We start from the raw sequence: 27,691 nt of genomic DNA on the forward strand, positions 1-27,691 counted from the left end.
CTGAAGGCATTTGAGAGTAGGCTTTTTTCCTGAACTACTTTATCAGCCTAAAAGCAGAGACTCCCCAAAATCTCAAAAGAACATGTCGTAAATCCCCTCTCCAGGAGCAACCAGGGAAAATTGACTCTTATCCTTGGAGACTGCAAGTCCAAACCACCCCTTAAACAGACATTGTCTCAAAACTAAGGACTCATTTATCTTTCCTAAAAGTAATTTGTGGGCTTCCCTGGTGGCGCAGTGATTGAGAGTCTGCCTACCAATGCAGGGGACACGGGTTCGAGCCCTGGTCTGGGAAGAGCCCACATGCCACGGAGCAACTAGGCCCGTGAGCCACAATTACTGAGCCTGCGCATCTGGAGCCTGTGCTCCGCAACAAGAGAGGCCGCGATGGTGAGAGGCCTGCGCACCGCGATGAAGAGTGGCACCCACTTGCCGCAACTAGAGAAAGCCCTCGCACAGAAACGGAGACCCAACACAGCCATAAATAAATAAATAAATAAGACTTTCTCTCTATTTCACTGTCTTTATTAAAAAAAAAAAAAAGAAGTAATTTGTTTTCCCTTCCCTTTCCCTTACTAAAATAGTATTTAAGGCCCAAATTCCCTCCTTGAGTCATACTTCTTTGTGAACTCCCATATGTATGTCTCTGATTAAAATCTGTCTTCTTTCAGGAATTCCCTGGAGGTCCAGAGGTTAGGATTTGGCACTATCACTGCCAGGGCCTGGGTTCAATCCCTGGTCTGGGAACTAAGATCCTGCAAGCCACGAAGCAAAAAAAAAAAAAAACAAAAAAAACCCCCAAAACTCTCTTCTCTTCTCTCTTGCTAATCTGTCTTGGCCCCCAAAACACAAACCTGAGAGGGTAGAGGACAAGTTTTTCCTTGGTACCATCTTCACCATTTTGAAGTGTATAGTTCAGTGGCATTAAGTATATCCACATTATAGCCATATCATCACCACCATCCTTTTTCATCTTGAAAAACTTAAATCTGTATCCATTAAACTAGCGGTTCCCAACCTTTTTGGCACCAGGGACTGGTTTCCTGGAAGACAGTTTTTCCACTGACGGGGTGGGGTGGGGTTGGTGAGATGGTTCAGGCGGTAATGCGAGTGATGGGGAGCGATGGGAAGAGGCAGATGAAGCTTCACTGGCTCGTCCACCGCTCACCTCCTGCTGTGCCGCCCAGGTCCTAACTGCGGCCCAGGGGTTGGCGACCCCTGCATTAAACAATAACATCGCCCCCCCCCCCTTTTCTGTATCCTTTTGACACCTGCGCTTCACTTTTGCTGTGCCGGAACTTCCTTAGCTTCTGGCACAGCAAAATGATCCAGGCTCACATTGGACTTTCCCCACCCTAGCACCTCCAGTTCCTTTCGATGGTAACAGTATTTAGAACCAAGGTAAGCACTAGCTAGGCTCTTTGGACTAGGGTGTCATTGCTTCCAGGCTGTCTCATGGAATAGTTCCAGTTAGGAAACATGTGAGCATGCGTGCACGCGTGTACACATGTCTATTTGTATCTCTATCTCAGAAACCCTGAGTTCACACTGATACCTCCAATTCCAATCCAGCACCACGGATTTCATTCTAGCCTTCAGACTTTCCATGTTTGTTTTCCTCTCTCCAATAGGGAAAATGTCAGTTTCCCGTATCTGCAATATATTTACTTATTTGCTCAGTTGTAATAGTTTCATAACTGGTAACCCATAACGTTGTGAAAAACAAACTTACTAACGAGAGTTCAATATTTATTTTCAGGTTTTTTTTTTTCTTCTGTCTTTTGACTGAGAGGATATATATAGTCGAAATAGCCAAAATACCACATTCAGGGAATTCCCTGACGGTCCAGTGGTTAGGTTTCGGTGCTTTCACTGCAGTGGCTCATGTTCAATCCCTGGTCGGGGAACTAAGGTCCCACAAGCCGCGTGGCACGGCCAAAAAAAAAAAAGCCATGTTCAAGAGTTACTTGGAGGGTGGGGGGAGTTACTGGGTTAGTTCTCTTCCCCTATTCAGTGTGGTTATATTATCCATTTGAAGTAGAGGTAGGTTTACTTGTTCTATTGGTATTAACATTTTATTCCACCCATACTTGTTAATCAAATTAATTTTTTTTTTATATATTCAATTTCATTATTTTTCCAAATCACTATCCAGTGTCCCAGTACTAATTATTTAAAGGTCTATTTTTTTACCTAGTGGATTGAGTTGACACCTTTTTTTTTAACTTTGGGTTTATTTATTTATTTATTTATGGCTGTGTTGGGTCTTCGTTTCTGTGCGAGGGCTTTCTCTAGTTGTGGCAAGTGGGGGCCACTCTTCATCGCGGTGCGCGGGCCTCTCACCATCGCGGCCTCTCCTGTTGCGGAGCACAGGCTCCAGACGCGGAGGCTCAGTAATTGTGGCTCACGGGCCTAGTTGCTCCGCGGCATGTGGGATCTTCCCAGACCAGGGCTCGAACCTGTGTCCCCTGCATTGGCAGGCAGATTCTCAACCACTGCGCCACCAGGGAGGCCCCCAAATTAATTTTTGAGTGTGCAAAACATAACATAGTTCTTAAGGTCAAAACAATGCAAGAAATCATATACAGGGGCCGCAACAAGAGAGGCTGCGATAGCGAGAGGCCCGTGCACCGCGATGAAGAGTGGCCCCTGCTTGCCACAACTAGAGAAAGCCCTCGCACAGAAACGAAGACCCAACACAGCCAAAAAAATTAATTAATTAATTAAAAAAAAAAAATCATATACAGAAAAGTAGAAAGTGTCCCCCCCATCTGTGCCACACTGTTCCCACCCATCCCCATAGGTAGTCAGTCTCATTAAATAAAGTTTCTGGTTTATTCTTCCTGTATTCTTTTTGCAGGAATTACAGATACATGCATATTTTCTTATTGCCCCTTCTTTCTTACACAAAAAGTAGCATCTTTTCCACTGCTTTTTTGCACTTAACAATACAGCCTAGAAATCAGGCCACATCATTTTGTTGAGATCTTCCTCACTCTTCTCACATCTGTACAGCTCTCCATTGTATGGATGTACCAGAGTTTATTCAACCATTCTCCTATACACGTATATTTAGGTTGTTTCCAATATTTTACAATGACAAATACTGTACTGCTGTAACAAGTAACCCAATTATACATGTGTTTTCCTATTGTTGGAGGTGTATCTTCAGGGAAAATTCCTGGAAGTGGGATGGCTGGTTCACAAGGTAAAGGCATATACAGTTTCATTTAGTATCTATGTGATTTTTCAAGCCTTTCATGGTTCAGAAGTGGGGAAAAGCCGCAAGAGGGAGGAGTGAGAGGGAGCGGAGGCTGACAGGGGAAGAAGGGGAGAAGAAAGAGTGGACAGGAACCAGCCTCCCTAGGGGCTGCACCATTGCACTGGCTCCCAGAAGCCTCCCTGGTACCCAGCTCACCTAGGAACTTCTGGAAGCCCCTCCCACCTCATTCTGGGCCACAAAATTCTGCAGTTTATCACATGCTTGCACCTAATTATTGTGCATGGTTTTTAGCACTCAGTGATTGCCTCCTTCCTTGCATTCTTCTCTGCCAACTGCTACTATGTTCTTTAAAGAGAGGAAGTACATCTTTTTTAAAAAAATTATTTATTTATTTGGCTGCGCCGGGTCTTAGTTACAACACGCGAGATCTTCATTGTGGTCTGTGGGATCTTTAGTTGCGGCATGAGGGCTCTTAGTTGTGGCATGCAGGATCTAGTTCCCTGACCAGGGATCAAACCTGGTCCCCCTGCATTGGGAGCGTGGAGTCTTAACCACTGGACCGCCAGGGAAGTACATCTTTTATAGAGTCCTGGAGAAACGTATCAGAGTGCACATGTAGCCTGGCAAGCCAGTTAGGCTCTGGTTCCATTGTTCCTCACCTGTGAGCAGAGGTGTGAGCATGTGTGCATGTGTGAGTGCGCTTGTACGGGGCTTCTGAAACCCCCCCCCGACAGAACCCCCACTCCCGCATCTATGACCCCCTCCCCAGTTCTGTCTCACAATGTTGAAATCATGCCATCTAGAATTCCAATCCCAGCCCTACCCTTCCTGGGACCTCAGGCGAGTCACCTGACCTCTCTAAGCCACCATCTTCCTTACCTGTAAAACAGGGGATATAATAACACCCATTTCTCAGGGTTGTTGGATTAAGTGGGTACAAAACACTTAGCATCCTCCCTGGACATGGAAAGTGCTAGGTAAAGAGGGATTATTAGGGTCTTTCTTAGCCTGGCTGGGATATTTATGTATATGTCAAACAGGGACTTCCCTGGAGGTCCAGTGGTTAAGACTCTGCGCTTCCACTGCAGGGGGCACAGGGAACTAAGATCGCACATGCCATGCGGCGCGGCCAAAAAATAAATAAATGAATATATATACGTCAAACATCTGTGAAGCCCTGACCCGTCAATGTGCTGGGCCAGGAAGAGAACCATGAATAAAATATGTTACTCTCAAGGGCGTCCAGGCCAGCACAGGGAGGCAGGAGCGACCTGAGTAGGACAGAATCTTAGTAATGAATAATGCATGTATGTAGGGCTTACTGTGCAGGCTCTGTTCTCAGTGCTTGTATGAATCTGATCCTGTAAGGTGGGTACTGGATTATTCCATTACAGATGAGGAAATCAAAGCACACTCACAGCCAGGGACCTGGAGGTCCAGATGCCTCCAGAGGCTGGGCTTTAAACCCTATTCCCTGCAGCTTCTCTACATGGAGCGAGGGGGAACGGTCCAGGGGATTCAGAAAGGGGCTACTGGCCTGTGCAGAGCTGCTTCTCAGACCCAGAACCACCGACTCCACCCTCTCCTGTTCCGTTTCATCTCTGATACCCCTCGCCACACCTGCCATGGTCTGTCTGTCTGTCCGCCCCTCTCCACTAGGACAATTCCCCCTCTCAGAGTCTGTCCTTATCCTCCATGCCCCAGATCATGGTACAAGGCCTGTCCCTGAGGGTGTGTGCTGGAATTAACAACTGGACAGGTTGCATCTATGTGTCTTGGGCACAGGGCCAGGGGACGGGGTGGCGGTGACTCGGACCAAAGCAGTGGGAATAGAGGCAAAAATCACGGGCCTGGGTGTTGACTGGCTGTGGGGAAGGGAGGCCAAATCTGGAGAACTGGCTGCCGGGTCTGGGCACAGGTGACCCCTGTGTGGTGGCCATGCACACTGAGACAGGGGACGTGGACAGAGGACCAGGGTGAGGGGCCCAGCAGGCAGCGGACACCGGGATCTGAGCCCAGCGGGCTGCTGGAAGCCCTGGTTCAACACAGTGGTTTAAGGCCTAGAATGGGGGGCATTATCCAGAGAGAATGGGCCCACCTAGAAGCAGGTGGAGACTCTGCAGAACACAGATAGTAACTGGGAAGGACAGTTGGCAAGGATGATTTGGAGTTGCAAGGATTCGAGGACTGGAAAGTCACAGCAATGGGGGCCATTTAGCTTAGGGGCAAACTGCCGCCACAATAAAGTGATGAAACAGAGCTACAGAGAGTTCGGGTACCCTCAGTACACTGTGCCCCACCCTCTGTTAAATTTGGGGGTGCTTAAAATTATAAAGCTTCAGTTAACCTGAAAATTTCATCTTCTCCCGAATGACTCATTCTCCATGTGTTAAGGATAATATAAAGCTCCATGCTGCTTATATAATGACTAGTTGGGGTTATTTCCAGTAGGAATGACCTACAATAGAAAACGCCTTAGAGCTTTCCCTTATCTGACATCACACCCACCCTGTATGTGACAGGGCAGTTTGCTCCCGTTTTCCAGATGCGATGACTGAGGAAGGGTCTGGAAGGCAGACCTTCTGGGGCCTCGAGAAGTGCCAGGAGCAAATAAGCACATCGCTTTGTTGTTCAGCCCACTGCGTGTGGTAGGGGCTTCTTCAGGCCATGATCCCTGGAGGCAACGAGCCAGGGAGTGGACACAATCCAGTGCAGCTGGTGAGACAAGGCTGGCAATCTTCCAACTGTTCCTGACACAGAGGGGGTGCTCGGCAAATATTTGCCAAGTAGACAAAAATTTCATCATCCCCGTTGTCTGATGTTGCAAGTTCCTGCCTGGAACACAGGGGGCGGGTGGGACAGGCGCTGGCAGAGGCCTGGACTCTGCAGGGAGTGGTTAATTAATTATTCTGGGAGTTCAGACATGCAGGAGGCAGGGCAGGGCTCAGGGCGGCCCTGGGTCTTTCCTAGCCAACTCCTGCAAAGTTAAACCAACCACAGCTCCGAGAAACCTAGAAAGGCACGCCTCCATCTCCCTTCTCCCGCTTCTGAACCTGTCCAGATCCATGGAGAACCTTCCCAGGAGGAAAAAGCCCCAGCTCAAATCAGCCGGGGTTCCTTGCTAACAGGGTAGGGATGGTGGGTCTGGGGAGGGGGGTGGGAACCTAACCAAATCTCCTCGCTTAAATCTCACGACTCAGCTCAAGGTGTCTCCTTGTGGAGCCGGGGACACTTGGCCACGTTCCACGAGTTTGCCATGTGTGTTTCCAAACCCTGAGTTCCACTCCCTTCTCCCCTTGATCCTGAAACTGGGAAAACCAACTCAGGTTTTCCTAACCCACTGGAGAGGCTCCTACCCTGAGAATTCTAACTCCAGTTAGGCTCCTCTCTCAAAATAGCTGTGTGCCCTTAAGCAAATCACTCAACATCTCTGAGTCTGTTGTAAAATAGATCATTTCGCTATTTCTCTCTAAAAATATACCACGGGCCAGTTTCTCCTTCCTGGCTGGGAGGCTTTTCCAGGGCAGGGACACAATTCTCATACTCACGTTCCCCGCCCCGACCTCTGCACCCACCCCCCCGCCCCCCGCCACAATGCTGGAGGTACAGGAGGCACTGAACATGATGAATAAGTAAAAGCCCTTTAAAAAATAACAAGAACACTTGATATTGACTCTGTGCCTGCCACCAAGCTAAACAGTTTCTATGGATTCTCTCACTGAACACCCCCATATTGCTCAAGGAAGGTACGATTACTCCCATTTTAAAGGTGAAGAAACTGAGGCTCAAAGAGGCTCAGCCATGTGTCCAAAGTCAGGCAGCCTTGCATGGGGCAACAGAGCCAGAAGCCAGAGCAGAGCCTCACATGTGTTTGCTGACAAACCAAGCTCCTCGAAGAGGCAGAGACATTTCCAGCAGAGAAAATGAGGTCTGTCTGAAACCAGCGCGAAAGGAAGGAAGTTTCTAAACTGTTAAATTCAGCCCCCAGGGGAAGGGGTTTATGATGGGCAGACAGGGGTCCCCTCCACGTGGGGATCCCTGTCTACACTGGTCCTGACTGCTGTGGTCAAGTGTGGCCACTGCTCCTACAGCATTGGTGCTTAACTGGGGGGTGATTTTTGCCTCTCGGGGGATATCTGGTCATATCTGGAGACATTTTTGGTTCTCACAACTGGTTGGTGCTGCTGGCATCTAGTGGGTAGAGGCCAGAAACGCTGCTAAACATCCTCCAATGCACAGGACAGTCCCTACAACAACAAAGAATGATCCAGTCCAAATGTCAGTCGTCCTGAGGTTGAGAAACCCTGAGCTGGAAAGATGGGGCTCAGCACGGGGCTCTTGGCCAAGTCCTTGTCTGAAATCCCTTCTTCTGAAGTACGTATTATTCCCATTTTATAGATAAGAAAGCTGAGGCTCAGAGAGGTGGGGCCTACTTTAGACCTCTTATTCAGAAAACCAGGATTCTGTCCTGTTGGTCCCCCACAAATCCTGTGGTCTTGGGAGACAAAACTCAGCCTCAGAGAAAATGTGATGGGGACTGCAGGTGAGAAAGAGTCAATTCTGAGAAATCTGGGTCTGGTTCCAGCTCTGTTGTGAACATATCACGTGACCTTGGGTAAGTCACTGCCCCCTCTGGTTTTTTTTCCTTCTAGGGTTCCCCCCAGTACTGGCTGACACCTGGCCCTTTGCTACCAAGAGGTGCTCCAGGAGCTGGAAGATGGGGAGGGGTAACCCAGGTTCTGACAGGGGGAGCCTGGGGCCTTCTCAGACACCCATGTCTACCTCTGCACAAAGACAAACGCAGAGGGAGGAGAACAGAGCCCCTACTGGGGAAGCCTTGGGGGAAGGGTTCTCCTTGAGCAGAAAGGATCAAACCCCCAGATTGCCCGCCCCCAGGTAGCTCCCAGAGGTTAGCCTCCAAGTGTGACTCTCAGAGTCGAGAGCTAGATTCTCCTCCAATTTGGCTAAACTCTGCCCTTCTCCAGAACATCCTGGCTGGGCTGACACAGTACTCCACAGCGTGGGATAGCTTCCCATTAAGTTCTGGAACCATCTCTGTCTTGAAATGAGATGTATGGCTTACCTGCAGTGGGGGGTTTGGGTGTGATTCTAGACAGAGCACAGCAGATTCACCTTAAATAGCCCAGAAGCCAGAAGGGAGACCCCAGCCATACAAGTAGAAGTAGAAGACAGTTCGCTGGGAGACATTCAGTCACAGGACTGGAAGGGCTCTGGGACCCCAGCACCGCTCAGAAGGCAGGGACAGCGTCCTCAAGACCCTCCGGCTCCACGAAGCTCCCTCGCTGGGCATGTTGGAACCACTGGCCAAGGAGCCGAGGAAAGCTGAGGCAGCCTCAGTTAGAAGGATTTAGCACTTGACTGTTTTATTTCCTCAACAGAGGGGAGGTGGGGCTCCAGCTCAGCACCACGTGGGCAGCTCCCCTCCCCCTGCTCCTGCCACCACCTTCTTTGCTGCCTCCACCGAGAGCCCTCGAGGCAGCGGAATTGCTGGCCTCTGGGATGTCACCCTATGCGCCACCTGGGTTGGAGGAAGAAACCCTATACTGGTCAAAGCAGAGTCAGAACCACCAGGCTGGGCACTGCTGGTGGCTGGGTGTCACCCGAGCTTCCTGTGTCCCGCCAAGCCTCAGTGGGTCTTCCCCCGGCCCTCGGAGATGACATCTTCAGGCTGGGCGCGCATGTACCACTCCACCCAGGAGCCGTCATAGAGGGGCACATCGGGCTTGCCGCAGAGGTAGGCCCCCAGTGCCACATGACAGGCTGTGACGCCGGAGCCGCACGTGGCCACCAGGGGCTGGGACAGGTCCACCTTCTTGTCCTGGAAGAGGAGGCGGATCTCCTCGGGGCTCTTCTCCAAGCCCTCCTTGGTCAGGAATTCCGTGAAGGGGATGTTGATAGTGGCGGGGATGTGGCCGGGTTCGATGCCTGCAGCGGGAGAGCAAGATGCAGGGAACAAATACAAGGGCAGTATGAATGGCCCCTGCAGTACTGAGAGCCTTCCATGCAGCCACGGCGCTAAACCCTCTATAAGCATGGTCTCATGCAGTCCTCACCGCCAGGAAACCCGGGCACTGTTTAGAGGAATCCCCGTTTTACAGGCGGAGATGCTGAAGTTCGCAACTGTCCAAAGTCACGCATCTAGCAAACTGCTGCCTGGAATTTGAACCCAGGCCTCAGCTCTCAACCCAGGGTGGCTACTGTCAGAGGAGGGCTGTCCCCATACCTCGAACCCCACCAAGCAAAGCACGCTTCCCCTCCCTGCCGGACCGATGTGGCAGATTAGAGGCGCGCTTGGCCAGGTCTGAGGCTGCGGAGTGGGGACGATGGGGACGGTGATATTCTCCACTGATTTAGATGGAGCCTGTACCCAAATCAGCTCAGCCACCTTGACAACAGGCCTGCTGGGTGTTTACTGTTACCTCCCATTTTACGAATGAGCAAGCACGCTTGAGGTAAGCATTAAGCACCCCTGTAAAGAGCCACAGCCAGGGAAGCACATGTTAATTTTATCACTTCCCGTTTCTTGAGTGCATCCTGTGTGTGTAAACATGGAGCTAAGTGCTTTACACACTTGCTCTCATTTGACCCTCACTGCATCCTTTAAGCTCTGTGTTCTGCCCTGACTTTGACATGCAGAAGCTGCAGTTCAGAAATTAGGTGACCTGCCAGATGTCACACAGCCGGTGCAACGTGGGGCAGGGCTCTGAAGCCAGGTGTGGCTCTGGCTCGCTGCCCTATGTTGCTCCACCACCCAGGGGGCTGAGCTGAAGTGCCCCACAGGTTCAAGGCAGCATCCCTATTAGGCTGAACCATCTTAAACTGCCACCGATGTAGGTTCAAAAATGGTTGGCTAGCATAGCACAGGGAGATCAGCTCGGTGCTTTGTGACCACCTAGAGGGGTGGGATAGGGAGGGTGGGAGGGAGGGAGAGGCCAGAGGGAAGAGATATGGGGATATATGTATATGTATAGCTGATTCACTTTGTTATAAAGCAGAAACTAACACACCATTGTAAAGCAATTATACTCCAATAAAGATGTTTAAAAAAAAAGAATGGTTGGCTATCAGCAGTTTCCTGCCGTTTGACCTTATGTCAACAGCTCTGCAGGGTTCCGTGTAGCAGGGACCTTGTGAAATCACCAAACGTCTCTGGGGTATCGACTGCGTCCAGCTACTGGGTTAGTCTTCAGGATGTGCTGGGAGCATGGATGGTCCTTGCCCTCAGGTCACCCCAAACGGTGCTAGGACAGGGTGAACCCAAGCTACTCTAGAAACAAAACAGAAGCTCCATCCAACCCTGATGCAGGGGAACGGGGGATGCCCTTCAGGGAGAGCTTCCCAGAGGAAATGGCAAGATCCTTGCACCCTCCTCGAAGCAGACACGAGACAAATGGCTGGGGGATTACTGGCTGTTCACTGCAGTTAAAGGTACTGGAGTTCAATGCCTGGCTGCTTCCTGAGATCTGGGGCAAGGTAGCCACTCTAAGGTTCCATTTCCCCTTCGGTATGATAACAGTACCCATCTTGTGGTACCCATCATTAAAAAGCTCACACCAAAGTGGCCACTGACCCACCTGCGTTGTGGGGACCCCTCCCCACCTCTGCTCCTTGTCCGGGGAACCCAGCCCACGGGCAGAAGGCCCTGCCCCAACCCAGGCGGGCAGCCACACTCTATTCAGTTTCCGCTCCAACCTGGGGCAGCTACCTCCCTCTCTACTTAGCGCCCCCCTATCCTGCCCTCTGCAAGACTTTGGTCCCTCTGAGGGCCTTTCACTCTCCACGCCAGACTCCTCTTCCCCGGCTTCATCCTCCTCAGAGATGGTCCTAGACCTGATCAAGCCCCCTCTCTTTGGGGCTCTTCCCCAACTGGGCCTGCCCACCCCTCCTATTTGGCAGTGACCCCTACATCCATAGTACTGGGGTGGGGCTGTGTGGGTTCTCACACTTATACTGAGCCCCCTGGGTTCCCAACTAGTTTGGGGTGGAGGTGGAACAAGTATTATTGCCCCCACTTTAGAATAAAGCCAGTGAGGCGACTAGAAACCAATTCTCGGCCCCCACCCCATGCGGTGGCCTTTAAAGGCAAGGGCGAGGCGAGGGCAGTGCCCAGGGTGCGCCTGACCCCGCACCCCAGGGACCTCCCGGGCTCCTCGCACATCGGTTACCTTCTCGGGGCTCGGGCTCGGTGCCCCGGAAGCGGCCAGCGGCGCGGGCGTCCACCACCTGGAAGCGCCGGGATTCGAGGTTCTCCTTGATGTCCTCGTACGTCTTGACGTAGGCGGGGTCCAGCACCGCGTGGAACTCTGCGGGCTCCGGGCGGCTCTTGCCCGCGCTCAGCGGGAGGCCCTGGCGCAACCAGTTGCGGAGGCCGCCGTCGAGAAGCGACACGGTGCGGTGGCCGAAGGCGCGGAACATCCACCAGACGCGCGGCGCCGCGTAGAGGCCCTGATCGCTGGCGTCGTAGACCACGACGTGGGTAGAGGCGCTCACGCCCAGGCGGCCCGCGTACTCGGCGAAGTGCGCAGCCCTGGGCAGCATGTGGTCGTAGGGCGACGTGCGGTCGCTGCACTGGTCGATGTCAAAGAAGGCGGCGCCCGGGATGTGGCGCTCCTCGAACTCGCGGTGCGCGTCGCGGCCCAGCTTGGGCAGGTACCAGGAGGCGTCGAGCAGCTGCAGGGGCTGCCCGGCCCGCGGGGCCCGGAGCGCTTCGGCCACCCACTGCGCCGACACGAGCGCGCGGAAGAGCTGCTGCGAGGCCATGGCGGCGGCGACACTGGGGCTGCAGGCCTGGGCGACAAGGAAGATGTCAGGAGGTTATCGAGGAAGAGGCCGGCGGGGCCGGGGGTGGGAAACGCCTGTGCCGCTGGGACTGGGGCGGGGCTGGGGCCAGGGCCGGAAGGGGCGGTGGAGCCCAGGGAGGTCAGAGTCCAGGGAACGCAGAAAACCAGCCGTGGCGAACCCAGAAGCAGACGTCGGTCACCAGGACCTCCCCTCCGTTTTCCTGCTAAGCCTTGGATATATACACAGAGCAGTGACCAAATGACCATGACCCCTTGGAGGGGGCCAGGCGGGGGGCCCTCACAGGTACTTGCTGCGGGGTGGATAGGGAGAGGGCCCAAGCAGGGGAAGGCCCCGCTGGCACTTTCAGGCAAGTAGGGGCAAAGTCCCTCCCTAAGATGTAGCTCAGCTTTGCTTGCAATCAACCAAGGTCCCTGGTGGAATTCACTCATTCATCAATCATTTATATAAGCAGCCTCAGAGGAATAGCAGCTGGAATTTACTGAGTCCTCCCTATGTGCCCTTTAATTCTCACACCTTACACCGCTGCAGGACACAGGGTAGGCTCTCAATTATTTGCTGCATGAGTAGCCTCGAGAAGGTTGCTTTTCTCCTCACTGTTTCACAGAGGGGACACTGAAGTTCACAGACGTGCACTAACTTGACCAAGGTCAACAGCTAAGAAGTAGTGGTGGTGCCAGGCTTCACACCAGGCAGTCCAGCAAGGTCAGGTTCTGCCCCTGGAGTTTCCTCTCTGGAAATAGTGACTTAGGGCCTCACTCCCTCCCCACCTCCTCTCCCTTGCGGGCCAGTAGCTCAGAGTACAGCAGTTCACCAGCGCACCATGACAAGTCAACTCACGGCCTTCCAGGGCAGAGATGCTCCAGAGATGCTCCAGAGATGCTCCAAAGGTGCAGAGCGCCTAGGCAAGCCCCTCCCCCCACCCCCCCACCCCGCCCACCGTCCGCCCTGTCCATTAGGTGCCTTTGGGCAGGGTAGAGAAAGGTGCCCCTTCAGCCAGGCAGAGGCAGAGCCTCACCAGGGCACGGGGCTGGGTGAGTGGAGTGTGAGCTGCAGGTCAGCTCCACTCACCCCCCAGCTGTGCACCCCCCCTGCAGGGCGCAACCTTGCATTCATACCAGGCAGCCCTGCCGCCAAGGGGAAGGGGGTGGGCAGAGAACAGAGCGTGTTGTGGAGTGCCCCTGTGGGCCATATACTAACGAGCACCACAGCCTTCAGTAGTGACTATGTGGGGTTGCCTCCTTCTGAATAAGACCACTGGTGGCTAGAGATATAAATGCCTTGCCCTCGGTCACAGAGCTGGTCAGGGGCAGCCTCAGGATTTGCAGCCAGGTTGCAACTTCTCAGGCTAGACTTCTTCCCCAGCCCCGGGTCAACGACGACCAGAGCCTAAGGAGTCCACGGCGGGATTACCTGGTGTCCAGCGCCCTCCTGCAGTCTCGCTGCAGCCTGGCTTTTAGGAACCATGTTTTCCACGTGGCCAGGCCCTATGCTGGACACTGAGAAACTCTTGCCTTTGTCCGGCCCTGGGAGTTAAGGCAGCCACAGGCCTGCTCAAGAGACAACGTAATTGCAGAATTTCTGGAGTTCAGTGGGAGCACAGGGGGGCCTCTAGCTCAGCCTGGGGTGGGAAGGCTGGGGAAGGTGGGAGGAGGGGGAAGTCCAAACTGATTTGATGCGCTCAAACTGGAAAGCACAGTTTGACCTTCAGCGTGAGGCTGCCAAAGAGGCTTTGGCTAAGGGGCGATCCCAGTGCCTATGGATTCCGCCGCAGCTAGATAATTTTGGGGGATACAGCGGGCCCCTACTTGAAGACCCCATTGTGAACCACAGCGGCCCCTGCCCCCTCCCCATTCTTGAGGCTCCTTGGTGTTTTCCCTAAGGATCCATTTAGAATGGAAAGAACCCTGATTTTGGAGCCAGAGCCCCTCCAAATCAGTGCAAATCCCACTCCCCTGCTTAACTAGGAGTGTGAAAGCGGGCATGTGAGGGTCCCTGCGCCATTTCCATTTCTTATAGTGGAGCTTCCAACCTTCACCTCTTACAGTGAAGGTTAAATAATGAACGTTGAGGCGCCACCATAATGCCCTGCATATGGCTGGTTTTAATCATCATTAAAAACAGCTTCATAAAAATCCCATTATTTCTTCAAAGTTACTTCATAGGTGGGCTTTGAACCATCAGCAGCAAGTCTAGAATCTTAGAGTTTCAGGATTGAGTGGGACTTCAGAGGTCTGAGGTCATCCTGCCACACACACACACACACACACACACACACACACACACACTGCCCCCTATGCTGGATTGGCAGTTCTCTACACACACACTGCCCCCTATGCTGGATTGGCAGTTCTCAGAAAGGACCGTGGGAGGTAGAGGAGGTTCCGGAAGAGCAGGCTGTGTGTGTCACTGAAGGGTGTGGACCAGGTCCCCATGCACTTGGCAGGCCTGGATGGCTGTAGGTGGGACTGCTCTGGGAGTCGAGGACCCCAAGACAAGCAGGACAGCCCCAGGCCCATCTCCAGAGTGTACACAACTGTGCTAGGGGAAGGGTGAGTCCCAGGCTGCCATCTGGGGTGGGCCCTGGAATAAGAGGGCTCCAGTCAGACTGGGCATTCTGCAAGGCCTTCCCCAGTCTCGTCCTTCCTGGCACCCTCTCCCCCTTGACTGCAAAGCACAAAGCTCAGAGGATTCCCTGGGTAAACGCTTATCAAAGTATGAATTTTTGCAACTTTCGGTGAGAATATAATTGTTTCAGAATAAAAAGAATTTTTTAAAGGGGGATGAGAAGAGCATTCCGGGCATGTATAACACCATATGTAAAAGCTGAGTAGAGGCAGTGGTGTCCCCGCCAGCTCGCAAGAACCAGTTGTTAGATTTTCAGGAATTAGGCCAACTGGTTGTTAAACACAGCCACTGTTAAAAATTAAATTATATACATTTACAATGAAATACGTTAAATTAAGGACAAAGGCAGTTTTTTTAAAAGTCTGTGGCTTCAGGGATGAGCAAGGTAAACAAAAGCAGCTCCTGCCAGGTGGGTTTCCGATCGGGATTAACAAACAGCCTGGCCTCAATGCCCCCGCAGCCCGCTAGGCAACTCGCTGGGCCTCTCTCTCCGGTCTTTAAATTTAAAGTTTCTGGCCTACTCCGCAGGGTTGGTGTGGGAAGTAAGTGACACCCGTGGGAGTACCCAGTAAAGTGCCTCGCCAAGCAGGCCTTGACAAATGTTAGTTTCGTTTCACTCTAGCAAGTTCTTTGCCAGTTTGTCCTCCTGGAGCCTCTGGGTCAGCTGGCCTCCCTGGCTTCTCCGTCAGGCTTTATTAGTCCTCCTCCCTCCTACCCTCTCTGCTGGCACCAGGTGATCCTGCCCCCCCCCCAGGTTCCCCTCCCCCTGCCACTCACCCCGACCCCACCCTGGGGGCCGCCCCCAGCTGCCGCGGACAGCCATCCTTAGGGTGAAGCCAGGGGTGTGCCTTCCCTCCGAGACTGCGGGCCCCTGCGCCCCTCAGGCTCCGCGGGGGAGCCCGGCGCCGCGCACCCCGACGATCGACCTCCCCCTAAAGAAAGGCAAGCGCAGCGCCGCAGCAGTTACCCCAGTCTCGGGCTCCCGGCTTCCGGGTTCGGACATGGCCCCGCGCAGAGCGCCCCCTCCCCGCGCTCTCAGCTGTCCCCCGCTCCCGCCACCAACCTGCGGCCGGCCAAAGGGAGGAGACTCCGGCACAGCCCACCGCCGAGGCCACTCGGAACCTCAGCTGCCGGCGCCTTCCACTGGCCAGGCCGTGGTGGGGGGGGATGCCCGCGCCGCCCAGCCCCGCTCCGCGCCGCCCCCGCGCCGCCCGGCGCCCCCGGCGCGTCCTCGGGGGTCCGAGAGGCGCCACGAGCCCGGGGGGTGGCCGGGGGCGGGCGCGGCGCGGCGTTGGGGGCGCGGGGCAGGGCGGGCGGCGCGCGATCCACCCCCGGGCGGCGGCGCGATGGTGTGGGCCGGCCGGGGAGTTGCGGGCTCAGGGTTTGAACCTGCCAACTTCTCCAGCCGGCAGGGGCGAGCGCCGGGGCGGCGGCGAGGGCGAGTGAGTGCGGCGGCGTGGGGCGGAGGCAGGCGCCCGGGCCGCTCGGGATTGGGCCGCCGACCGGACCACCTGCCACCCAGGGGGAGGGTCCCGGTGGCGAGAGCGGGGCGGGGTGCCCCGGGAACCCTGGACCCAACTGGGGCAGAGGGCACTGGACCGGGCCGGACTCAGGCATTCAGGAGGCGGGCGAGCCCAGGTTGCTGAGAGGCCGCAGGAAGGTTTGCTAGACGAGAGGCTGGGGCGAGGGCGTGTGCGAACCCTTCCCCATGCGCCCACTCCCCTACCCTCCCAGGAAAGAGGGCTCTAAGCCCAAGATGCCTTCTTCCCCCATCTTGGACATCTTTTCGCCGCACTTTCTGGCAGGATCCTGAGGGCGAGTATTGTAGCTTCTGGGGCCAGACACCCTCCCCGCCAGCTCCCCCATCTGGAGCCCGCTTGCCCCACCCCCTTCTGCGCGGGAGGGGGGCGCAGGGAGCGGCGGAAGCAGGCTTTCCTTAGGGAATCTGCAAACCTAACCCCACTGCCTGATTGCTGTAAACATGACACCCGTGGGGGAGTGCAGTGGGCAAAAAGCTCCTCCTCCCAGGCCCCACCCCACTGCACCCACAGTCCTCATGCCGGTCTCTTTCCTGGTTCCCACCCGCGCCAGGTGATACGGAGAGCTGAAACCATGGTTCAGCAGGTGCTGTACCGGGCGCTGGTCTCCACCAAGTGGCTGGCGGAGTCCGTCCGGGCTGGCAAGCTGGGCCCTGGCCTTCGAGTGCTGGACGCCTCCTGGTACTCGCCGGGCACCCGCGAGGCCCGCAAGGAATACCTAGAGCGCCATGTGCCCGGCGCCTCCTTCTTTGACATAGAGGAGTGCCGGGACAGAGCGTCGCCCTACGAGATGATGCTGCCCAGCAAGGCGGGCTTCGCCGACTACGTGGGCAGCCTGGGCATCAGCAACGACACGCATGTGGTGGTGTACGATGGTGACAACTTGGGCAGCTTCTATGCGCCGCGGGTCTGGTGGATGTTCCGTGTGTTTGGCCACCGCACCGTATCCGTGCTCAATGGTGGCTTCCGGAACTGGCTGAAGGAGGGCCACCCGGTGACATCTGAGCCCTCACGCCCAGAGCCAGCTGTCTTCAAAGCCACACTGGACCGCTCCCTGCTCAAGACCTACGAGCAGGTGCTGGAGAACCTCGAATCAAAGAGGTTCCAGCTGGTGGATTCACGGGCCCAAGGGCGGTACCTGGGCACGCAGCCGGAGCCAGATGCAGTAGGTAGGTGTCCCCGTGGAGGGGATGGTCCCTGGGGAGCAATGCCCAATGGAGAGATGGGGAGTAAGATGTCTGAGACCCTCTCCAGGTTTTGCCCTCAGTACCCCCATGCGGGCCTCAGTGTTTCCATCTGTAAAATGAAAGGGTAGAGCCCAACCTAAAGGCTTTTCAAGCTCTGATGCATGAGGACATACACATGTGTTCCCGTAGCCACATGCTAAGGCGCAACCTAGCATCTGTATGGAGTGGCATCAGCAGAGGTGACCGATGACATATCCACCCACATCCATGCCCAGGCACTAGCTCCACCACATGCCCAAAAGTGTCCGTGAGCCACACATGCGTCGCTGAACAGAAGCTTCCTCAGGACCTCTCTAGTTCTTCAGAAATTCTTAGAGAACAATGCTCTTCCCCAGCACCCCATCCCTCCCTCCAGCTCTCCTGGACCCCCTGACCTTCCTTAAGTTACTTGCTCAGTTAAGTGGCAGAGTTAGGATTTGAACCCAGTGCTGCCTAGTTTCAAACCAGTGCTCTAAACCAGGATGCACCATCATTCTGCCCACTCCGCACCTCCCAGGGCCAGCAGGGAGCCCCTCCGCTAGGCATCTTTAGGGAGATGGCTCATGAGTTCTCTCCTTTGGACAAAGGGTGTGTGTGGGGGGGGAGGGTTCTACACTGCTGGAGGTGGGGGGAGTCTCAGGAGAGGAAATGCTGAGTTCTAGCTAGAAACTCCTAACAGAGAGGACCACAGAGGTCTTGCCATCACCCCTTCTGGGCGCCCTCCAGCCCCTGCCTGGACACCTCTGGTGGCCAGGACCTCACTGCTCTCAGGGCCTCTCGGGGCCCAGGCTGGCTGAGTCCTCAGGATGGCTGGAGGGGGCTGCGGCTCTGTCCTCAGTCAGGGCGCCTCTGTGGAATCCAGCTGCTGTGCAACGTTTGGACTAACTTGTTGAAAAATCCCTTCCTTTCTGCGCCTCTGAGGAGAGAGCGCTGTGAAAGCTGCTTCCGACACTCTTAGAGCTGGAGGGCCTGAAAGGTCACCTCATCAGTCAGAAGAGAGGCTGTGGTGCACAGAGGAAGGAGTAGGTCAAGGCCACTTGGGTAGTTAGTGGAAAGCGCAGGGCTCTGCCCTCCCCATCGTGGCTTTCTCCGAGCCCCGTGTTCTTCCTGCCCAGCTTGCTCTCTGAAGTTCTGGAGTTGAAGATTCAAGTTTGTTTAGCACCTTCCAGAGACTCCTGGCACGGAGCTCCTGCAGCCTCCTCCTGGCCTTGGTTCAAGGCACCTTCTCTCCTTGGGACTTAAGCTGCCGCTGGAGGGAGGAGACGTGGAATTGTTTCTCTAGCTGCTCCCCAGCTTGCTCTGAAGCAGACAGAATGAGTAAAGGGAGAGTTTAGAGATGCCAGATCCCATCTCCTTACTCCCATTTTAGAGATGAGGAAACTGAGGCTCAGAGAGGGGAAAAGCCTGCGGCTGCAGGTAAGACCTCCTGGAAGCCCCGAATTCTAGAGTCCCTCCCCCTCTCTGTGGCCCGCTTCCCCCCTCCTCCAGTTCCCATTTGGAGACCAGGGATCATGGACCCCAGTTTGAGCCCTGCTCCTCCTTTGTGCTGGGACTTCAATCAGTTAATTGCTTGGCCTCTTTGGGTTCCCTTATGAAATGAAAAGAGTAATGCCAGCCCTACTCACCTGGCTGTGTATTTATTAAATGCAGCAGTGGCTGGAAAGGTATTTTGAGAAGGGTGAGGAACTGTGCAAAGGCCGGGCCGCCTGGAAAGCCTCCCGTACAAGACATTTGGGGAATATTAGGGCACATGAGGCTCTGCTGAGTTCACAGTCCCCCGCTTGTGGTGGGATCACAGAGGCACCCTGTGGGCTCAACTGTCCAGATGTAACACCCAGGGGAGTGTGGGTGTCCCTCGAAGGAATGACCCCCAAGAGGAGCTGGAAAACAGGGCCTTAGAAACCCGACAGCCACTTCCTGCCCCTTTCAGGTGAGTAACTTCCCCTCTGGCCTCAGTTTTGTGCCCCCAGTGCCTTCAGTCCTGTTTGTAAGGGGCAAAAGGTGAGAGTCAGACAGACCTGAGTTTACATGCTGGTGTGGCCTCGGGCAGTTCCCTTCACCTCTGAACCCTCCTCCTAATGAAAGGAACACCGCTTACCTTGTAGGAGCCTTGGGGAAAGGGAGAGAACAGAGGTGGGAGTTGATCCAGCTCAGTGTCTTTATAAATCTTATTCTCTTTTCCTCCCCACCGCCCACCCCAGGTGGGGGGGTCCATGAGGGTGAAGAGGGAGGATATTGACTCCTTAATGCATACTATTATTTGCAGGACACTTTATGTACATTCTCCCCCGGGTACCTACAGCAGCCCGACAGGGGAGGCAAGCGGGGGTTCAAAGTGGTCCCACTTTGCAGGTGGGGAAAGGGAGCAGAAACTTCTCTATCCAGACACAGAGGCCAAGACTTGACCCCAGTCGCAGGATCAAAGTGGCGTTATTTCCCAAGGCCGCTGCTGTGTAAGCAAACATGGGGATGGGGTTGGGGTTGGTGGGGAAAGGTCATAGCTTCGAGGTGTTGCTTCATATTGCATCATGGGGTTGTATGGCTCCTACCTGTGTCTCCTCCCAGGGATGGGGACTGAGGTGGGGGTTAGGGGGAGTGCTGAGCAGCCTCCCAGCCGCCAGGGTTGGGGGCCGCCCACTGGGGCTGCCTGCACTGGGTTCCGTAGTGTCTTTAGGACGAAAGCAAGGAAGAGCTACACAAGTTTTACTGGCCTTGAAAACCCATACCTATCAGTGACCTGAGGGATGCTAACTCACCAACTCGACTAGCATCTCCTTGGCCAAAGCTGGAACATCAAGTCAAGTCCCAGACCTCTGATCAGGCATCAGGAGAGGTCATCTCAGCCATTCCCCTGCTTCAGCCACTCTTTCCAGGAAGGCTCAGGGTAGTCAAAGTACACAGGCTTTGGGGTTGGGCACACCTGACTGCACATCACACCTGTGCTGTGTGTCATGGGGCAAGTTACCTCACCTCTCTGGGCCTGGGCCCCCCATTTGTGCCAGGAGGCTCATCTCTCTCCCCAGCTCTGTGAGGATTGAGGAAGATAAAGTTCTTGAGATAGCCCATTGTCTGGTGCCAGAGGTTTTGAGCTTGGTGGCACGCCTGCTGGGGCCAGGGAGAGCCACAAGCCTGCAACTGAAGCTGGACTTGGAGGAGCAGGAGGAGCCCTGGGTGCCGAGCGCCTTTCCCCTCGTCGGCTGTTGGCTGTTCTCCGAGGTTCTCTGGCCAAGTTCATCTCAGCCCTCCCCCCATGAAGGCGGCCAGTTCCTGCTCATTTAAATTCCTCAGACAGGCCCTGAGCCTTCTCTGGCAGAAAGGGAAGGCTCCCACCTCCCCGATGCTGGCCCAGTGTGGGGGGCTGGAGTCGGCAGAACGCCCTGCCCCCAACTTCTTTACTCATAGAGGTGCCTTTTATTAATTCGAAGAAAACAATAAAGCTGTTTCATCAGGGATGGGTGGAAAGAAACAAAACAGCGTTCAGGACTCAACAAACACTTGTGCTCTTCAATGCACTTAAATCCAGCCCATGGCCTGGGTACGGAAACTTTTTTTTTTTTTGCGGGATTTCAGTTCCCCAACCAAGGATTGACCTGGGCCCCGGCAGTGAAAGCATGGAATCCTAATCACTAGGCCACCAGGGAACTCCTTGAAACATTTTAAAGTTGGGTTTCTTGGAAAAGAACACCTTTGAAGCCAACAGACCAATTGCCCTTCATCGGTAGGGTTAGTACACATCTGATCTTAGATCAAAGTTTCCAGGCAAAAAGTGAAATCACAACAGGAAGAAATCACTATAATTTTATAAGTCAGGGGACTTCCCTGGTGGCACAGTGGTTAAGAATCTGCCTGCCAATGCAGGGGACATGGGTTCGATCCCTGGTCTGGGAAGATCCCACATGCTGCGGAGCACCTAAGCCCGTGCGCCACAACTACTGAGCCTGCGCTCTAGAGCCCGCGAGCCACAACTACTGAGCCTGTGTGCCACAACTGCTGAAGCCCACGCGCCTAGAGCCCGTGCTCTGCAGCAAAGGGAAGCCACTGCAATGAGAAGCCCGCGCACCGCAACGAAGAGTAGCCCCGCTTGCAGCAACTAGAGAAAGCCTGTGCTCAGCAACTAGAGAAAGCCTGTGCGCAGCAACGAAGACCCAACGCAGGCAAAAAAAAAGGAAAAAGTTAAAAAAAAAAAAAAAAAGGAAATCCTTTAAAAAAAAAATTTTATAAGTCAGGACATCTAGTCAATCAAAGGAACTCTTGATTCGTGCCAGCAAATTTTGAATCCTCTTTGGCCTCGGGGTGAGGAGAATGGGACTTTGCTGGCATGATTGCTCACCTCCTGGGTGCCCACGGTCATTAGGGGTTTTTATCTGCAGAAGTTGACTTCCCAACAAGCCTGTGAGGAAGGGGGGGTTATCTCCCCATTTCAAAGGTGGGGAACTGAGGCTCAGACGTGCAGGGCATGCCTGGCTGCACGCTGGTGCCCTGATTACCCCCAGTCAGGTCCTTTCCCTCCCACTGCTGCCCAGTCTCGTCCTGCCCTGCCCCACAGTCTGGGTTAAGTGGGGAATTTTGGAGGAAGGGGAGCCCAAAGAGACACCCCAACCTTCCTCAGGCCCCACTCCCAGTGCCCAGTCTGCCAGGGTGTAGGGCGCTTGAGGACAAGGAGTGACTTAGGCCTTGGGTCTGCACGTGGCGCCAGCTCTGGCCATGGCCCAGCCCCATTTGCCCCACATGCTGGCTATTCTGAAGCCAGATTTGGCAGGGGGCCTTACTGGGTGCAGAGAAGGTTCTGGAATAGACCCTGGAGCTAGCCTAGACCCCCATTCTGCTTCCGTCAAAGCCTCTCAGGGCTGCTAGGAAGGTCCTGAAGGGACCACACTGCCCCCATTCTCACCTGTCCCCCATCGTAGGTGGGGAAGTGGTAGAGAAGCAGCAGCATCTGAGGGTGGCTCGGCCAGCTGTAGTAAGTCGGTGCTTTACCCTATACAACAGCCCTTACACACGCAAACGCTCATTCCCACTTAACCCACGGGGACGCTGAGGCTCAGAGAGGTTATGTGACTTGCTTGAGGTCACCTTGCCAGTAAGTGGCAGAGCTGGGATTTGAACTTACGTCTAAAACCAAGTCACAGGCTCTTTCCACACTGTGTGCTTGACAGGAAAACCATGGGACTCGGTGTAATCCTGGGTCTGCCTTTACCTCTCTGTGTGGCCTCAGGCTAGCCTTTTCACTTTGCCAAGCCTCAGTGTACTCATCTGTAAAATGGAGTGACATTCTATTTAGTGAATTATGTGGTTATGTGTTTAACCTCTATCTTCCTTGCTAGACTGTAACCTCCCTGAGAGCCTGGGCTGTGTCTCCCCTTCACCACCGTGTTCTCAGCAATAGCCCATAGCATTTGCAGTCATCGTCCCATTTGCTGTTCTCCACAACCCTATGAGATAGGTACGTACCACTGAGCCCATTTTACAGATGAGAAAACTGAGGTTCAGAGAAGTGAAGCAATTTGCCCAAGGTAAAGGTTAGTAGATGGTAGAGCCAAGACTCCTCCCTGTCCTCTCAAGCAGGTAGGACATTCCTACTTCAAGGCAGATTTTGGCGTAGGGGGTGGTGTCATGAGCACTGGATGTAGGTAGGGCTGGAATAAATTGAGCTCTGAGAAGGGCAAAGCTGTTATTTTTATTTGCAAAGCTCCCTCTCCTTATAGCCACGGTTGATTGTGACCTCCAGGCCCCACTTATCCCAACCACTGTGTCGCTCCTAACCCTGTCCTTCCCTTTGTCCTCTACTCCTGCCCAGGACTGGACTCGGGCCACATCCGAGGCTCAGTCAACATGCCCTTCATGGACTTCCTGATGGAGGATGGCTTCGAGAAGAGCCCGGAGGAGCTCCGTGCCATGTTCGAGGCCAAGAAGGTGGACCTCGCAAAGCCCATCATCGCCACGTGCCGAAAGGGTGTCACTGCCTGCCACATCGCCCTGGCTGCCTACCTCTGCGGCAAGCCCGATGTGGCCATCTATGACGGCTCCTGGTTCGAGTGGTTCCATCGGGCCCCCCCGGAGACCCGGGTGTCCCAGGGGAAGGGCGGGAAGGAGTGAGCAGTGGCCTCTCCTACCCTCGCCCACAACTCCTGCCAGTGGAGTGACCCCAGCGTGGCCCGCAGCTGGTCCATGCCTCATCGGCTAAGGAGATGAACAAGTTTTTAGAGTTAATGTGTAGAGCGCTCCTTTTCCCAACAACACTGGAATAAACCTGGCCTTTCCGAGTAGCTGTGTGAGCCCGTTTCTCCCTTGGTTCCATCCTTACCCCATGTTTCCTTCTCCTTCAGATTCCTTAGAATCCACCGAGGAAGGGAACCTCCACACCCACCCACATGCTGGGGACACCACTTTATTATTTAGTTTTGACAAAGGAAGCCGCCTGTTGCCGCCTGTCGGATGGAGCACGCTGGGACTTTTCCTGGAAGGGGTACCAGGAAGCCAGACAGAGAGTGAAACCTAGGCTAGCCGGCGCACCACCCCTTCCTGCTGTGGGCCCAGCCCTCTAGGAGGAGGGGGTGGGAGGGGAGACAGCTGGTCTTCACCTGAAATGAGTGTTCAAAGAGGTGTCCCACAAGCCCTGGGGCCTTTCAGAAGAGGTGATGCTCAGAAGCAGGTCAACTCAGTGTTCACTGCAGCACTATTTACAATAGCCAAGACACGGAAGCAGCCTAAATGTCCATCAACAGAGGAATGGATAAAGAAGATGTGGTACATATATACAATGGAATATTACTCAGCCATAAAAAAGCATGAAATAATGCCATTTGCAGCAACATGGATGACCTGGAGTTTATCATACTAAGTGAAGTAAGTCAGACAAAGACAAATATCATATATCACTTATATATGGAATCTAAAATACCATACAAATGAACTTATTTACAAAATAGAAACAGACTCACAGTCTTTGAAAACAAATTTATGGTTACCAAAGGGGGAAGGTGGCGGGGGGATAATTTAGGAGTTTGAGATGAACATATACACACTACTATGTGTAGAATAGATAATCAACAAGGACCTACTGTATAGCACAGGGAACTCTACTCAACATTCTGTAATAACCTATATGGGAAAAGAATCTGAAAAAGAATGGATATATGTATATGTAGAACTGAATCACTTTGCTGTACACCTGAAACTAACACATTGTAAATCAACTATACCCCAAAATAAAATAAAAATTCAATTAGAAAAAAAGACAAAACATTGTAAATCAACTGTATGCCAATAAAATTAAAAAAAAAAAAAAAAAGAAGTAGGCCAAAGGAAGGTGGTCTCTACCTTGGGTGCCCTTCCTGGATCAGAATAAGACCCTTTGGGGAGCGATGGGGGGAGGGGCTGGAGAAGCAGCTTCAGCCCCTGGGAGAAGGTCTTCGAGCTCTGGCAGTAGGAATCAGGAAGCTACAGGAGAAGAAAGTAACCTGGTAGACTGGGACCTATGTGAATGGATTTGGAGTTTCCCGGAAACAGGCTGTCTAAACCCTCCTTTGGGGCTTCGAGATGATTCCAGGCCCCACATAATGGGGATTCTCTGATCCCAGCTGTCCAATCTTCCTGGGTTAAGTTTGGACAGCAGGAGTAGGGCCAGGGGCCAAGGTTGTCAGTGATGGACCCCAGCCCCTAACCCAACGTTGGGGCCATCAGGTGCTCTGTTACTGCTGAGGGTGTGGGGTTAGTGGCAGGGGGCTGAGGGCCCATGGGGTCTGCAGTGGAAGAGGGCTAGGGCAGTCTGGACAGCTGACCCCTCTTGCCTCCATGCCATCCTTCTCCTACCAGCTTTAGGTCCCTTATTGGAGCCTTTAGGGGCCGAAGAGCCAATCTCAGGGGATGAAGACTCTCCCTCCTCCCCCTCCTCCTTCTTCAGTCCCAGAGCTCATTCCATCAACATGTTTACTGAGCACCTACTGTGAGGTGGGCACTGGTCCAGGTGCTGGTGACATGGCAGTGAACACAATCTCCCTCCTCATGTGTGCTTCACATCCTACCTGGGGGAAAGAACAAATGTACATATATATATATATATATGGTGTAAGATGGTGACACAAGTGCTGTGGGAAAAAAGAGTAAGGGGAATGGGGAGTGTGGGGTGGGTTAAGATTTGTTTTTTTTAAAGGGTGGTCTGGGAAGGTGAGCAGAGTCCCAAAGGAGGTTGGAAAAGTAAGTCACGTAGCTATCTAGGGAAAGAAAGTTGAAGCAAAGGGAATGGCCAGTGCAAAGACCCTGAGGCAGGACTGGGCTTGGTGTGTTCAAGAAACTGAGGAGACCAGCATGGCTGGGGCCAAGGCAGTGACCAGGAGAGGGGGAGGAGATGAGGTCAGAGAAGGGGGTGGATATCTATGGTAGGGCCTTGCAAATCAATGGAAGGACTACAGGTTTTACTCTGGTTGAGATGGGAAGCTACTGGAAGGTTTTGATTAGAGGGGTGACATGATCCAATAAGTTCTAACAAGATCACTTGGCTGCTGAGGTGGGAAAGAGACTTGGTGGATAGACTCTAGGGTTGTCCCCATAATCTCCGCCTCCTGATGTCCACCCCCTGTGCAATCCCCTCCCTTGAGTGTGGGTGGAAACTGCAACTTGCTTTAAACCAACAAAATATAGCAATGGTGTGGGATGCTGTCTTATCTTGAGCTGCTATAACAGGACTGGCTGGCTTAAACAACAGAGGTTTATTTCTCACAGTTCTGGAGGCTAGAAGTCCAAAATCAAGGTGCCAGTGGATTTGGTTCCTGGTGAGAACTCTCTTCCTGGCTTCTCATTGATTGTGTCCTCACATGTTGGAGAGAGAGAGGGGAAGAGGGGGAGAGCAGTGCTCTGGTCCCTCTTTCTCTTCTTCTAAGGACACCAATTCCATCGTGGGGACCCCTCATGACCTCATCCAAACCTAATTACTTCCCAAAGATGCTACCTCCAAATACCATCACATTGGGAGTTAGGGCTGCAACATATGAATTTAGGGGGGACACAAACATTTAGTCTATAATAGTTGACACTTCTGTGATTACAGTACATGAGATTATAATGCCCATCTTGTGCTGGGCATTTTCCTTTGCTGGCTTGGATGAAGTGAGTGACGTGTTGGAGGCCCACATAGCAAGGAACCGAGGATGGCCTCTGGCTGAGGCCCTCAGTCCAACAAACCATGAGAAACTGTGTCCTGCCAACAACCTCATGGTCTTGGAAGCAGATCCTTCCCCAGTCGAGCCTCAGATGAGAGCACAGCCCCAGCCAACACCTTGACTGCAGCCTTCTGAGGCTCCAAAGCAGAGAATCCAGTTAAGCCATGCCCAGACCCTGACTCACAGAAACTGTGATAAAGTATGTTAGGCTGCTGAGCCTGTGGTAATGCTGTTATGGAGCAGTAGATAATCAATGCAGGGCACAAGAGAAAAAGAAGGAGACCAGGTAGGAGGCAAATGTGTTAACCCAGGCAAGGGGTGGTGCTGGCTTCTACCAGGGGCCAGGGAGGATGTGGAGGTGGGTAAAGGGGTCTGAGTCTGGTGTATCTTGCAGGACTTGCTGATGAATCACTTATGGGGTTGGCTTAGAATTACAGGTGACACCTCACTCTGTGCCAGGCAATGTGCTGGGCATTTCACAGAAATGACTAATCACTCTCTCTACTTAATGCTTTGTAATCCCAAGAACATCCTTCACGCTTGATGGCATCTGAGCCCTCTCTGCCTGGCACGGAACCTGGCCTGTGGTGAATACTCAGGGGACATTTTTAGCGGATGAGAGAGTAAACAACACCTGAAGGCCCCTGTTGCCCACTTAGTACTGGCTCTCCCTGGCCTCTGTTCCCCAGGGTGGGCCTATCATTCCTCTGAGGTAACAGAGCCCTGTGTACAGTGGTTGCCATGGCAACTCCAATGGACGTGGGGGGCTGCCCCCCAGCAACCATCCACTGGTCTCCAGCAGCAGTTGTGCTGCGCAGATCTGCACTCCTGGGCTTCAGCACACGCCAGGGTGGTTCACGGTTTTCTGACATTATGAGAGAGAGTGGAGAGGTGAGGCAGGGACCTTGAGGTGGGCCAGGGGTCTGCCAGGACATGGGGCTTCATCTTCCTTCTCTCTATTCAGAGTTGCTTGTGAGTGGAATGCTCAGACCGTAACAGGATCTACTTTCCCTCCCTCCTTGCCCGACGTCTCTTGGAATTTTCTCTCCAGGTCAGAAACTGACAGTGAGTCTACACTTCTGTTCAAGCCAGTCCAGG

At 53.7% G+C, this 27,691-nt stretch overlaps 2 protein-coding genes across 8 annotated transcripts; one reads left to right on the forward strand and one right to left on the reverse strand.

Moving 5' to 3' along the window:
* Window positions 1–8,581: 8,581 nt before the first annotated feature.
* On the reverse strand, window positions 8,582–15,857 carry MPST (mercaptopyruvate sulfurtransferase). 2 transcript variants are annotated; one of them, XM_061205319.1, is made up of 3 exons: window positions 15,735–15,857; window positions 11,410–12,031; window positions 8,582–9,169 (listed from the first exon to the last, which is right to left on the reverse strand). In XM_061205319.1, exons 2-3 carry the CDS (start codon window positions 12,002–12,004, stop codon window positions 8,871–8,873), a joined length of 894 nt encoding a protein of 297 aa, XP_061061302.1. In that variant the 5' UTR covers window positions 12,005–12,031; window positions 15,735–15,857; the 3' UTR covers window positions 8,582–8,870. The 2 variants fall into 2 exon arrangements, with proteins under 2 accessions (XP_061061302.1, XP_061061301.1); XM_061205318.1 differs by lacking the exon at window positions 15,735–15,857 and adding an exon at window positions 15,639–15,728.
* Window positions 15,858–15,984: 127 nt separating this feature from the next.
* TST (thiosulfate sulfurtransferase) lies at window positions 15,985–23,701 on the forward strand. Of its 6 annotated transcripts, XR_009702482.1 has the most exons (4): window positions 15,985–16,113; window positions 16,763–17,378; window positions 22,760–22,878; window positions 23,233–23,281. XR_009702482.1 is itself a non-coding variant. In XM_061204398.1 (3 exons), exons 1-3 carry the CDS (start codon window positions 16,018–16,020, stop codon window positions 19,838–19,840), a joined length of 765 nt encoding a protein of 254 aa, XP_061060381.1. In that variant the 5' UTR covers window positions 15,986–16,017; the 3' UTR covers window positions 19,841–19,904. The 6 variants fall into 6 exon arrangements, 5 of the variants coding, with proteins under 5 accessions (XP_061060381.1, XP_061060382.1, XP_061060378.1 ...); XM_061204398.1 differs by lacking the exons at window positions 22,760–22,878; window positions 23,233–23,281 and adding an exon at window positions 19,788–19,904 and having other exon boundaries at window positions 15,986–16,113; XM_061204399.1 differs by lacking the exons at window positions 22,760–22,878; window positions 23,233–23,281 and adding an exon at window positions 18,551–18,652 and having other exon boundaries at window positions 15,986–16,113.
* Window positions 23,702–27,691: the final 3,990 nt, after the last annotated feature.

The sequence above is a fragment of the Eubalaena glacialis genome, chromosome 11 (genome assembly GCF_028564815.1).
Source record: "Eubalaena glacialis isolate mEubGla1 chromosome 11, mEubGla1.1.hap2.+ XY, whole genome shotgun sequence".
NCBI classification, from domain to species: domain Eukaryota; kingdom Metazoa; phylum Chordata; class Mammalia; order Artiodactyla; family Balaenidae; genus Eubalaena; species Eubalaena glacialis.